The 13,604-nt window shown below is 42.6% G+C and overlaps 1 protein-coding gene across 1 annotated transcript; it reads right to left on the bottom strand.

The window, feature by feature from the left end:
* Positions 1–858: 858 nt before the first annotated feature.
* On the bottom strand, positions 859–13,073 carry thbs1b (thrombospondin 1b). Its single transcript, XM_061754567.1, has 23 exons — positions 12,871–13,073; positions 12,693–12,775; positions 12,028–12,587; positions 11,594–11,669; positions 11,328–11,405; positions 10,903–11,012; positions 10,009–10,134; positions 9,160–9,256; positions 7,624–7,797; positions 7,332–7,508; positions 7,056–7,229; positions 6,834–6,961; positions 6,561–6,713; positions 6,219–6,437; positions 6,022–6,129; positions 5,520–5,679; positions 5,286–5,404; positions 4,465–4,699; positions 4,121–4,348; positions 3,437–3,708; positions 3,236–3,333; positions 3,012–3,151; positions 859–2,320 (listed from the first exon to the last, which is right to left on the bottom strand). The coding sequence occupies exons 2-23, from the start codon at positions 12,754–12,756 to the stop codon at positions 2,313–2,315; spliced, it is 3,504 nt and encodes a 1,167-aa protein (XP_061610551.1). The 5' UTR covers positions 12,757–12,775; positions 12,871–13,073; the 3' UTR covers positions 859–2,312.
* Positions 13,074–13,604: the final 531 nt, after the last annotated feature.

Here is a 13,604-nt window from a genome sequence, read left to right as displayed (position 1 = left end):
TTGCAGGACAAATTAGGTAAATTCAAAACTCTAAATTGTCTTTAGGTGTGAATGTGAATGCTTGTTGGTCGCTATGCATGTTTTTGGAATGTGGGAGGAAGCCGGAATATTTGGAGAAAAACCCACTTGAGCATGGGGAGAACATGCCAACTCCACACAGAAGGGCCGAGATTCCAAAAGGGGCTCTCGCAACTATGAAGCAGACGTGCTAACCACTTCTTCACTCTGCTGCCTCATGTTTTAATCTTATCATGTAATTCATCGAAAAATACAATTATTTAATGACCATTGGAATCACTAACCCGAAGAGTGGATTCAGAATAAAACAGTTCAGACGGTCCCTGGTGAATCCCCTCCCAGACTTAAAGTAATTTTGACTTTGATTATACATTCCAAAGGTGCAACCTGGTAAAAGCTCACCAAGAATTTTTGCGGTAGCCGCTTACTCGAAAAGAACACACACTCATAAGACTTTTAACTATTTATTATCTTGAAGTTACAAAATAATCACTATGAAAAAAAAACAGCATTTTAGCATTTGTACAACTAAGAACATGTTTACAGACAAGCAAAACTAATTGTACAAAAATAATGATAATATTGATATCCCCCCCCCCCCCCCCCTCCCCGCCCCCGCCTCCCAAAGTAAAAATGATAAAGAATACAACATCCTCACATCAGTGTGCAAACCGTTTATACAGACGGACACGTGCCCTTTTGTACGGCAACAAATCCTGATAAATTATTTTAAATAGCATTTATCTACACACGCACACACTCAAATTGACCTCTCACAAACTGCTAAGAACATAATGGAACAATAATTTATCTGCTAAAAACAGCATCGGACATATACGATAAAGCAAAATTATCCTTTAATAATAATAATCAAAAAAATCTCCCATTTTACTGTCATTGTCACGAGGGTGGTTTTGGGAGTTGGTTGTATTTAAATGAAACATCTTTTTATTTTACAACCCATGCTACACTAATACTATGATCCTTTCAATTGAAAATGAAATGCATCTGTGTTTGTGTTGATCAACAGCAATGAGGTAATGTTTGTACATCATTTAATTATTAGTTTTGCATTTCTTTCCAAAAGGACACAAGTCACAAACACTTCATGCTAGGTAGCCCTATGTTATCAAAACCAACACAAAATTGTTTGTGAATTTTCTGAAACCTGATTACAGCACTCATAATTTTGACAACTTTTCAGTTTTATCAGATAGATTTTGTACTTTTTGAAAGTATCCAAATGTTTTTTTTTTTTTTTTTTTTTTTTACTGCCTACATTGTAGGCAAGAGTCAATAAATTACATGTATTTACATAATACCTAATTCAAACCTCAAACGATGAGGGTAACAAGTCTTGTCATTGACCAATGTTTGGATGTGGCATGGTGGAGGGAATGCAGATTTGGATTTTTACAAGACGCTCATTTTACCTGAGAGTTGTTAACCAATTCAGGACAAAGATTAATACAAGACTAACACAGTTCCATTTTGCATATTGAGCTACATTGACTTTTGGATCGTGTTTCTCCTTTCCTTGGGGTTTTTCTTCATGGAGTCTTCGGTAGGTGAATACAATTACTTTCATTTTCCATCCATGGCCAGTCTTCCGCACACAAGAATGAACACAAACATCCATAAGATTATGTTTGCCTTAATTCTAACACTATACAGTCATACGTCCTCAACAACAAAGATTCCTAAAATGTTACTGCTGCCATCATTGTTTGAGTCCTCAAGAATTGTATCTTTCAGAATGTGCAACCTGGTAGAGTAAATGGAATATTTACTCAGTCTTTTTCTTTGGGATGTCCATCCGGAGGGTAGTAAGGTGTGGAAGGTGAGCTAGAAAGGCACGCAGGCTGAAGAGGCAAAGCTGAGAGAGAGGATGTAAAAAGTTTGGAAGTGCATAGTTGTCCATGGGGAGCCCTGCCCGCACAGAGATGAATGAGGTCTTTCAGAGAGTAAGAAAGCAAGGAGAGCTGGGACAGAAAGGTGCTGGTGTCCTACAGGCAAAGGTGGGAGGGAGGGAATATTTTCCTTTTTCTCTCCAGCTTTCCTCACTCTTGCGGAAGGGTGGAGGAGAAGGGACTCTCTGATCCTCAAACGGCACACGGACTTTTAGTGCAAGGCTCAAACCCCGAGGCCGCCCACATGCCCTTCACCCTCCACGAGTGTGCGCACTACACAAGAAAGAGTTTCGGAGATAAATCGGTCCCTGGACATTAGAAGAGGATAAAAAAAAGTTCATACTACTAAAAGGTGCATTCCTCAGAACATCCAGCACTGTGCATTTAGGCATCTGTGAAAGGAAAAGAAAAATCATGTCGTGTGTTAAACATTACTCCCTTTAGGTCAAGAAAATCACATAATTTTGCATTTCCAGTGGATCCCCTGAAGTTGCGCGATTTGGAATTTGACCAACTTTATTGGGAAAAATGTTTTAAACCACCGTCATGCATGATGTCACAAAATATCTTGGAAGAAAATTAAAAGATTAACTCCACAAGCACAGTTTGCTTTTTTTCTATCTTCTTTGTGTGTGTGTGTGTGTGTGTGTGTGTGTGATACTTGATGCCACAACAGGAAGGTATCTGTGACAAAGATGTGAGGATGACCATTAAACAGAACACATAGTGACTGCTTTGGAACCTCTGACGGAAAGAGGAAATTATTTTGACACAGGAAAATGGTGCAGGTGTCCTGGTTGCTCAGTACAATATTGCAGAAGTCAGGAATGTACATCTGATAATAAGCAGTGGTTGGTCTTTATGTTAAGTGACTCACATAAGCACGTGTATTAACACCTACGTTTGTATATTGTCATAGAAAACTTGTTTTTAAACATACAGTATACAGTTCAAATAAAAACACGTAAATGTCAAATATGTATTATAAATTTGAACAAATCTGAGGTTGACCAGCATCCGAAAACTGATTGTGTTTGACTTTAGAGGTTCCACTGAATAGTTGATTGAGACACAAGTTCTTACCTCTGCACTCATACTTGAGGTCTGAGAAGTAAACCATCTCCTGGGAGAAGACAAAGAGACCTAGCCTGCCTCCTGCATATGTCTTGTCATAGATGCTACCAGAATCTGCCATGATCTTCTTTCCTTCGTACATCACAACTCTGAGCGGGTGGAACAAAAGTTGGTGAACTCTGATCAAATCCATTGGACATTAAACATGAATGTTAACTTTTCCATTTCCCCACCTGATAAGCCCTGTTCTTGGTCTGTGGATCAGATGCCATCTGTAGGCAGTGTAATCTTTCCAGCCAATATTCTTAGGGTCATGCCACAGAGTGCGGACCTAAAGCAGGCAAAAATAACCATAATAATATTTTAATATATTAGTAATCCTCATGGGGAAGTCATCAGTTATGAGGATGGACGCAAAGTAGGTCATGCTGTACCTGTCCTGCAGTATTTCCGGTATGCCACAGGGCATTCCTGAGGTGCTCTCCTGGACCAGTGGTGGAATTGACCACTTTGATTGACAGGCCAGAGTAGCCCTGAGCTTTTGTGGGTTTGTTGGACCAGTAGGTCTGAGTGATCTGCTTCCACATCACCACATAGAACCTGGAGCTTGACTGGTAACCAAACACAAAGCCGGCATAGTCATCGTCCCTCTCGGTGTTGATGAAAAAGGTCCCACTGAAATCCACGGAATTGAACTCATGGTATCCTACAGAAGAATGATTCAATTTAGAATACATTTAAGTAATCTTAAATCATGCACTTGCTGTACAGCTATCTATTTGTTAAAAACAACAATTAGCTACTATTTATTTATCACGTCTGTCTCCTTGTTTCCAGAATCACACAAAATCAATTAGATTCTGGAATTGCCAACCACTTTGGAGTGCACTATTAGAGTTATGACCTTTTATATTTGCAACCTGGTTGATCTTTCCGCAGCGTATTAAGTCACAGTTGTTTTATTTTACGCGTACTTAGCGTATTACGTGCACAACTCATGCTAATTTCCTGTTCCATTTTTTAGCATAGAAGAGAAGGATCTACCATTGCACGGCTTTGGTGGCTTTGGTCCATGTTCTACTAAAAACCATACGAGTTCTAATATGATTTTGACTTACCAACAGCAATTCCAGGGTCACAGTTGACGGTTTGAACAAGCTCTTTACCCTGATGACGAACCACCCAATTTGGATCAATCTGGGAGGTGCCTTTAGGATCCAAAGGAACCATCTGGAACTTGCGGAAGTCTGTCTCGCTAATGTCAAAGTTCTCTGGACACACATCGTAGATGTCGGGCACATTGTCTTGGTCAAAGTCATCTTTGCAAGCATCTCCACGGCCATCACCTGTAAAAAGAAATTGTGTATATTTGTTGATGATTGGGATGATGAACAGGAAAAATGATTGAGTATTAGTGTACAGATTAAATTCCAACCCCATCCCAATCTATCATTGTTCTCACCATCAGAGTCAACCTGGTCAGGATTATGTGCGAGTCTGCAATTGTCCTTGTCATCTGGGATGCCATCATTGTCGTCATCATGGTCACATGCATCTCCTTTGCCGTCCTTGTCATGATCTGCCTGATTGGCATTGGGGATGTACGGGCAATTGTCCAGATTGTTCTGGTGTCCATCCTCATCAATGTCCTGGTTGCTGTCACACTTGTCTCCCACACGGTCATCATCTGAATCCACCTGCAACGGTAAGCAATCAGGGATGACAATGGGATGTGAAGGATCAGGAGATTGTATGAATGGAAGGACAGTGGAATGGACAGTCTTCATTATGATAGAATCAAAAATTTTGCTTGGAATTGAATAGAATAATTTGCAAGATAATATGTTTTAACTTCTTTGGGCAGCATTGTACATGTCAAGGCTTGATTTCAAAGTTTCAAGCACCCGTGTCCATTGCATTCCTCTTTCCCAGTGTAGCATGGCACAGGTGCACTGAGCTGTCCTGCGGTGTAGCCCATTCCTCAGTAATATCCAGCTGAGGGCCTCTTCTTTCACGTTTTACGTCAATGGCCCATTGAAAAGACCCCTAAACCCCCACCACGCCTTTTGAATTGATGTGCCCTAGAGGTCTATGTGGGATTTACTCCACCATGGAACGCTCAGACTGACACTCGGGGTTAATTACTGAATATCTGTCTGTCTGTCACATGCAATTGAAAGAAAGACATGCGCTATGAGCTATGGAGAAAAAGTGAGACATAAATGTGTTGTGTTGCTGGTGGATGAACTGGAAGGAAATGAGGAAGGAGGACTGGGCACACACCTGATCAGGATTATGTTCCAGAGGGCAGTTATCGCACATGTCTCCCACCCCATCCAAATCGGTGTCTCTCTGGTCCACATTGTAAACATAGGGACAGTTGTCCTTTTCATTGAGTATGCCTGGAAAATGAACAGTATGATTTTGAAGTAATTAACTTTTCAATACATTGACCACATTTCAGTGCCAACTAACAAATTGCTACCCGAGAGTCCATCTCTGAGTAGCTGTCCTTACCATCTCCATCTATGTCCACTGCGCAGGCATCTCCCTCTCCATTGTTGTCTGTGTCTGTTTGGTCAGGGTTGCTATTATAAGGGCAGTTGTCACAGCGGTCACCCACATCATCGCGGTCATAGTCATACTGCCTGGGGTTGAAGATGAACGGACAGTTGTCCTGTTTGGGCGAGATTGAGAGATGGGGAGGAAAATTAAGGTTATGTGTTCAGGTGCAGTTCCTCGCCATCTGCCATCAGACTGACTGAGTGGATCTATTTAGAACGAAGGAGGTCCATTGAATGAAAAGGTGCTTTATTTTTAGGTCAGATCCCACTTCTAGCGTTGGAATTTGTGCACAGTTGAGTCCCTTCAGACTTGTACCTCAGTGATAGAATTTGAGGTTTGGGCCAGGGAAAACATTTGCTTACCCCCCGAGCCCCACCTCCTCTCCACCTAGCTTCGTATTGCACATGAATGATGAACAGTCAATTGCACATGCACACTCTCGTAAACTTCTTACTCTGTCATCAGGAATGCCATCGTTGTCATCATCGATGTCACAAGCATCTCCAATGCCGTCCTTGTCATAATCTTCCTGTCCAGAGTTGGGGAGGTTGGGACAGTTGTCCTGGATTGACAGAAAACAAGGATCATCCACCTACTGTATTCTACAAAAAAACTGTTAAACTAATGGCTTGGTAACTACCTTATACCAACCTTTTTGCAGTGGTAGGTGGCATTCTCCACACAAACCAAGTTAGCATTGGGCCAACCATCCAGATCAGTGTCCTCTCCACAGATGTGTCCATTGCCAGCGTAGCCTGGTTTGCACTCACATCGGAACATGGGATCCGAGAAATGCCCAAGGTAGTTACAGCGTGCGTGTTTATTGCAGTTGTGGCTTCCATCCAGGCAAGGATTTCGGGGTGAGCACACCTAGAAAGGGAAGAGGGCGGTTGCAGAGTCTAAATTCATAATTTTCTGCTCTTAGAGAGGCAAGCCTGCAGTTCAAATGGAACTGGCCTCTGCTGCTGTTTACAAAGGCAGTGTTGTACACACCTGTTTAGTAGCAGCGGCCTGCTCCACACCTTTACCAAACGGTTGAGGTCCTGAGTAACGAGGCGGGCAGGGAAGACAGTTGTAGCCGGGATCTGTGTTCTCACAGCGGTGTACACCATTAAACTCAAAGCAAGCATCTGGGACCTCTTTGCACTGTATCAAGGTTAAGCGGAAGAAGCATTCCAATTAATCACCAGGGGATTTGTATTAGTGGTTTCAGATATAACTGACAGCAAATGGAATCAGGTAAGAACTAATTGGTGGAATTTTTACCTCATCAAGGTCTTTACATTTGACACCATTGCCAGTATACCCCACTGGACATTTTCCACACTTCCAGGAACCGTCAGGAAAACTGGTGCACTTGGCCCCAGCGAAACAAGGGTTTGATAGGCATCCATCTGAAAAGAGTGAACAATTGTTCCAAGATCTTAAGGATCATTTCAGGTATAACCAGGTATAGTTTTTCTCTCTCTAAAAAAATCTGTTTCTCACCGATAGGACACGTTTTCTTGTTGCACGTCTGCGTTTCTTTGCCATCACCGACACACTCTTTACCATTATATTTGGGTGCAGGGTCATTGCACAGGCGTTTACGAGTTTGTAAACCACCTCCACATGTAACAGTGCATGTATCCCACGGTGACCAGGGTCCCCAGTTGCCATTGACTGAGGAACACAAAAAAGAAGGGTTGTATGATGATAAGCTTTTGTTGTTATATAAATGGGCTTAAGGACACACAGTTACAATTGAGTGGACCCGAAACTTACTGGGGCATGGAGTCTTTTGACACTTTTCCGTTTGGCGACCCTCTCCCACACAGTCCTTGCCTCCAAGCTGGGGGGTTGGGGAATTGCAGAGACGGATGCGGGTGATGACGCCCGCCCCGCAGGTAACTGAACATGAGGACCATGGTGACCAATGGCTCCAGCTGCCATCCTGCTTGACTAAAAATGTTCAAAATTAGTCGATTGTAAAGCAGTGCCCCAAAGTGACACCTGCAATGCATTGTGGTAAAATTTTGACGGTAACAAGTAGGATTGTTAACTGGGGACAACTTACAGCGCTTGTCACACTCTTGGAGGTAGCAGTCCCGGGTCTGCACAGAGGTGCCCTCGCAGTTGTTATTGATACGGTCGCAAGACCGTCCGCGCTGCTGGATGCCCCTCCCACATGACACGGAACAATGGGTCCATTCAGACCACGGCGACCAGCCGTCCTCTGCATAGTCACTCGCTGAGGAGGAGGGAGATGGCAAGAATATGGGAGAGAGACACAATGAAAGAGCTATTGGATAAATGCAGTGCTCCCCCACCACCACCACACACACAAACACCCTCAAGCCTAAATGAGCAAGGGAAATCTTTCAGAGCAGAGCGCTAACAGTATGGATTTAGCTGTGATATAGGGCCTTCTATTGAGGATGAGCAGAGATTGACGTACTAATAGAAGCCGAGAACAGAAAGTCCCACTGTCCTAAAGATACATAGGGATGCGCCATTGACTTATGTTTTCCTAAAGAGGAATTTTTTTTTTTGCGCACATGGCCGATGGTGTGTAATGACTTCAACAAGTGGCTGAGGTCCACATGAAAGTGGCCCCTGTTTATTTTGGTTTTAAGGAAGAGTTGCCGCCAAGCCTGCACAGGTATGACTAACATGTCACTCGTCTTCATGTGGATGAGGCCTTTACCAAACAGTCAAACGATTTTCTTTCCCTCTTTGACCAATTTGGCAAATTGCAGCCATCACAGCTTTAAGAAATCAAAGAAGTTTTAGAACACAAACCGCCAATGTTCCAAACACATAAGTACCCTTTTATTTACTCCAACGTGAGCACTGTTAAGTCATCTCTAAAATGAACATACTTTCTCTTGAACAGAAACCTTTATACATAGGGAAATATTTGTGGCTTTTATACGGGAAATTACACAGAATCTCCTTCGAGAATGACTGGGGCAGTGTCTCAATGAATGCTCCTCGCAGGTTCTAGCTTACACAGCATTTACAGTACTGCACGGCGTGTTTGTAGGGCTGTAATTGCAGTGTGCAATGGAGCCTCTGAAGTCAAACACATGGTTTGTTTGGATTTTTTTTAAAAAATAAAAAATCCTGCGGGAAATAATCTGTTAGAGGGTCAAACTGTTAGTACCAAAAAACCGTTTTCAAGGCAATATCTTAATTCATCCATCCATCCATCCATTTTCAACACCACTTATCCTGGCTAGGGTCGCGGGACGCTGGAGCCTATCCCAGCTGACTTCGGGCGAAAGGCGGACTACACCCTGAACTGGTCGCCAGTCAGTCGCAGGGCACATATAGACACGGACAACCATTCGCACTCACACCGTGACTGAGTGGGAACTGAACAATATCTTAATTATATCTTAAGTAACTAACTTTTTGCTGAGGTCTTTTACAGTATGTGATAATTATGAAGTTCTGTATGACTTCAGAGGTCTATTTTATCCTTAAATTTGATTTAAATCTCGAGTCGTTCAACCTTATGGGTGGTGATCTTTAGAGTATCCACTGTACTTTCTAATAACAGTGCAGATTTCAACAAAATATGTTTAGTTGCGTGAAGTAAAACACTTACGTGTTCCACAGCGTGGGCAACACTCTCCGTCAGGTACAGTAGCGTTAGCACAAGGAATCAGGGGACAGGAGATCTTGCGACACACCGTTGCAGAGTTCTGCAATAAACACAGATATTAGTTATATCTTGTCTCATAAAGACTTTTTCAAATGTAGATGATCGAAATGAAAGTTGAGTGAATCATGTCCTGTAGGATGGTTTGTTGCATAAGTGATTTTAATCCATTTACGTGCAACAAAGTTTGCGCTTGGAATGATTCACCAAGCCTGATGAGACAGAGTAAAAGCCAGGTCTTCTGTCTGCAAATGTACTGTAGACCCCAGCTGGCACCCATCCGCCTACTGGGTTAGCAGAGGGTGGAAATGTCGCCAAAATCCTTGTAAAAGGAAGTTGGTTTCAGACAGATGACCTAAACTGGGCGACTGTGCCCGAGACATGTAAGCCAGAAAGCCTGTATGACCTACTGAATGACTGAAGACCAATAACTGCCTTTTCTTAGGAATGCTAATATCATTCTGGATTTGATAAATGAAGGTCAACATGACTAGATCGAGAAGTGAATCCTACCAGTGCAAAGCGAGGCCTTTATCACCTGATTGACGCTTCTTGCTGGAGACGAGATGTTCTTAATTACGAGCAGTGCATCACTTTGGGTCAACCTCCTGATGACAGAGCTCTTATCACGACCAAACAAGCCTCCACCTATCATTACTGACCACATCAGTTGAGTGGTGGTAATTGTTTGTGTGCCTGCAGTATTTCTGATTATGTATGAGCATGTCCATCTGGGTCTGTGCATGAAGTTCAAGAACGTGGTCACATGCAAGTTCAAGTATACGATACACACACCTGACAAGTGCACTCAGTGCAGTCATCGACGGTCCACTCGTCTTTGTTCTTGTGCACGATGCCATTGTGGATGCAGACGCCACTGTGGAAGCCGATGCGCGTCTTAATCAGCTTGTTCTCATTCGTCTGCAGGGGAAACACGCATTTATAATGCAGGTTTGCCAAGTCAAACATTATTTGAGCAAAACATTTTTTTGATCAACTCTTTTGAGATAGAAAGAGGAAAATGTTAACTTGCTAGCGGCAAGTGTAGTTGGGATCTGGCATCACAAAAAAAAAAAAAAAAAAAAACTAGCTGTATGATGGTACATGTCAACGATGGAGCTTATCAGAGGTTTTCTCAGTATTCGTATGCATTTGAAGAAGTGATGTGCTTGATGTGTTCTGGACCGCACAATAAAAATACATAAAAAAAATTCCACAATGGCACAAACGTTATTGATGTTTTTCCTTCCCATGCATTCCTACATGTAAGTGGATTAAAACACAATTTAGAGTGGTGTCGCTGTTTTACCCAAGCTTCAAATCTCTGACTGAACATGTCCAATCTTTCCAAAATTGAACATGCATACAGTATATGATTGGACTTTTAGAATGTGCCCAAAGGTTAATTTAATTGCTCTGTTTTGCACATACAGAAAACGACAACAAATAGGTAGTTGTTCTACCGAGAGATAAAGGTTGAAAATTACAGTTATAATCAATCACAATTGGTGAGGCTGATGCCATCTTTGGTCCATGTGGAGATCTGAATAACTGTTACAAACACAAAATATGAATATGTTCAAAGTAAAACTGGGACCTGAAATTCTTGGTGGTGGACACTGCAGTTGAGTAGCTCTACAACTAATGTAGACACAGACAGGCAGACAGTCGAATGTGTTTCTTGCTCACCAGTTTGCGCAGTTCAATGGACAGCTCCTTGACCACCACACCGAGACTCTTTAGCTCCTTGAACATGCTGACCAGGTCATCACACGAGAAGCCACAGACCATCTGCAGATCTTCATCATAGAAAAAAGAAAAAGAAACGATAATTTAGTTCAATGTTTGCATCCTTTACAACTTTGGAACTCACTACCACCTGAGCTCCAAAACACAAACTCATTAACCCTCTTCAAATCCAAACTCTATTCCGGACTCTATTCATTTTAACATTGGCCATTTTAATTGATGTTTTCTAATTGATGTTTTATGTTCTGTTATTACTTGATTTCTTTTAACTATGTTTGCTTGGTGACCTTGAATTCAAATGAATTAGGATCATTCTTCGTGTTTTAGTGTAGACCAGGAGCAGTAATGCATTCCAGATTGTTTACCTTTAGTTTTATGACCCGTGTACTCCGTCCTGATGGCTGAGGAGCCATTAAGATTCTCCACGATCATCGAATCTGCCGCTGGAGGTTGAGCAGAAACATACATCACATGAAATGAAGTGATCACACCACTCAGATTTTTATTTTAACTCCACCCTGGGTAACAGTTTTTATGCAGCCAAATATTGTATTTGGACACATATGACAGCACTGAGTGTGACATGAAGCAGATTAGGAGTGTGAGGGTAAGCAGGTGATGATTTACTTACAGCTCTGACATCCCTTGTTGCGGAGGATGGCGTCCAAGCTTGTTCCAAAAACAAAGCGCACGTTTTGAAGAATCCCCTGCAAACGAGAGTGTGCAATTGAGCTATGAAATGATGTTTGCATTTTATCTCTACGCGCTCAGCAGTTTATCGCACACGGTGTTATTGTTTCTTAGCTTTATCACACTGTGGGATTGCATTTCATTTGAATTATTATCACTTCTTGCCTCTATTTTGCACACTTTCTTTTTTTGTAGCCTACTTTTCATGCATGCATTGTGACACGAAGTCAAATTCCTTGTTTGTATTGTACATGTTCTTGCAAGAAATTGTTGATTGTAGCGGTTGTTTGTGCGTATTTTTGCGCATTTGCAACACTTTTACGCGTGGATAAGGAACGCCAATAGCATGTGTTTTGGTGAGCGTGTCGTACTCACCATGAACCTGTCCTTAACGGCTCCTTTCCCGATCCTGAGCTGCGCACTTGCAGGCGTCTGCTGGGTCAGGATGCTCCGGATCGGCGCGTCCAGCTCGGCGTTGTTGACCTCATCGCAGCCCGCGTACAGCTGGGCCCGGTCCTCCTGCACGAACAGCGTGATGTTCTTCCAGTGGCCCGTTGCGAGGTCCGCGTCTTCGATGGAGACCAAATGCTGCTTCTTCTCGGTGGAGAAAACGATGTCCAAAGTGTTCGCCTTCCCGTTGGAGACGATCTCAAACACCGGACCGGAACCGTCCTTCTTCTCCACGGTCAGGAGGCTGCCGCGGGTGCGCTTGGCTTGCTTGAAGTTGAGCAGCAGGAGGAAGCCCCGCTCGGCGTGGATGGAGTCGATCAGGTCCCGGAGGGCGCGCTCGGGGACCGGGGGGATCAGGTCCGGGTTGAGGATCTTGTAGGCGGGGCTGTACGGGTCGTCTCCTTTCACCTGGTTCACTCCGTGGTTCTTCTTGGGGACTTGGACCAGCTCGAACAAGTCGTACACGCTATTGTCATCTCCGCTCTCTGCCGGTGGTTCAATATATTTGTTTTTAGTGTACAACAAGAGCATTTGACGCATAATAAATAACACAGTCATAAAAGGTGTAATCTGAGTTCAAATTGGATCACCTGCTATTCTGGCACCCTCACAGGTCCAAAGCATCAATAACAAAAATATCCCCGTCAGCTTCATGGTCAGACAACTTCACTGCCTGTGAGGAAAAAAAAAGAAAACAAAAAAAAAGAATTCAAGTTGATAGTTAATCATGTAAAAATGCTTCAATCTAAGATTTCCTCTTAAACTCACCTGTTGACCCAAAAAGTCGATTAAAAGTAGAAGAAAAAAAATACACAAAAATAACAAAGATCCAGCAATAATCCTCAGGAATTGATATGTATCAACTTTTTGAAAAATAAGACAGAAGTTCCACTGGACATCAGCAACATTTATACATTGGATGCGTCCTGGATGGGATCAGTCGCAATAAAAAAGTCCCTTATAAGCTGAAGGGGGACAAAGTGCTATTTAAATAGTTTAATGCCATTCCCAACAAGTGGCCTAGTCCAATCAGAGGTGAGGAGAGAAGGGTCGAGTTTATCATCCATAGGGGGAAGAGAGAGAGAGAGAGAGAGGGAGTGAAGTATTTCCTCTTAGGCTCAGTGGTTCCTCTCTTCATCACAGATTCCCATAAGCAAAAATACTAATTAAGTGTAATATGCATTTATGGCATTATTGTGTCCACTTGTGCTCTCTTATATTGCCAATTGCCACAACAAAGCAGTTCACACTCATTCTGCAGTCAAATCAATGTATACAGTATGTTGCATTTAAATGACACTCTTAAATTCAATCCAAGTGATTGATTGACCTAATATGAAGGGTTGTGTCTGATTAAGTTCCATAATAGTGTGTTTTTGTTGTTTTCGTAAGTCATTTAAAGAAGTCGTGATCACAAACAGGTTGTGAGTGAGTCAGCATCAGAACATGAGATGGATGCAGTTTTATTTCTGTCCACTAAGAGTCGACATAACACAGTAGCC

This window comes from Phyllopteryx taeniolatus, chromosome 18 (assembly GCF_024500385.1).
Source record: "Phyllopteryx taeniolatus isolate TA_2022b chromosome 18, UOR_Ptae_1.2, whole genome shotgun sequence".
Classification (NCBI taxonomy): Eukaryota; Metazoa; Chordata; class Actinopteri; order Syngnathiformes; family Syngnathidae; genus Phyllopteryx; species Phyllopteryx taeniolatus.
The sequence above is the reverse complement of the archived record's forward strand: the minus strand, read 5'-3'. Positions and strand labels throughout refer to the sequence as shown.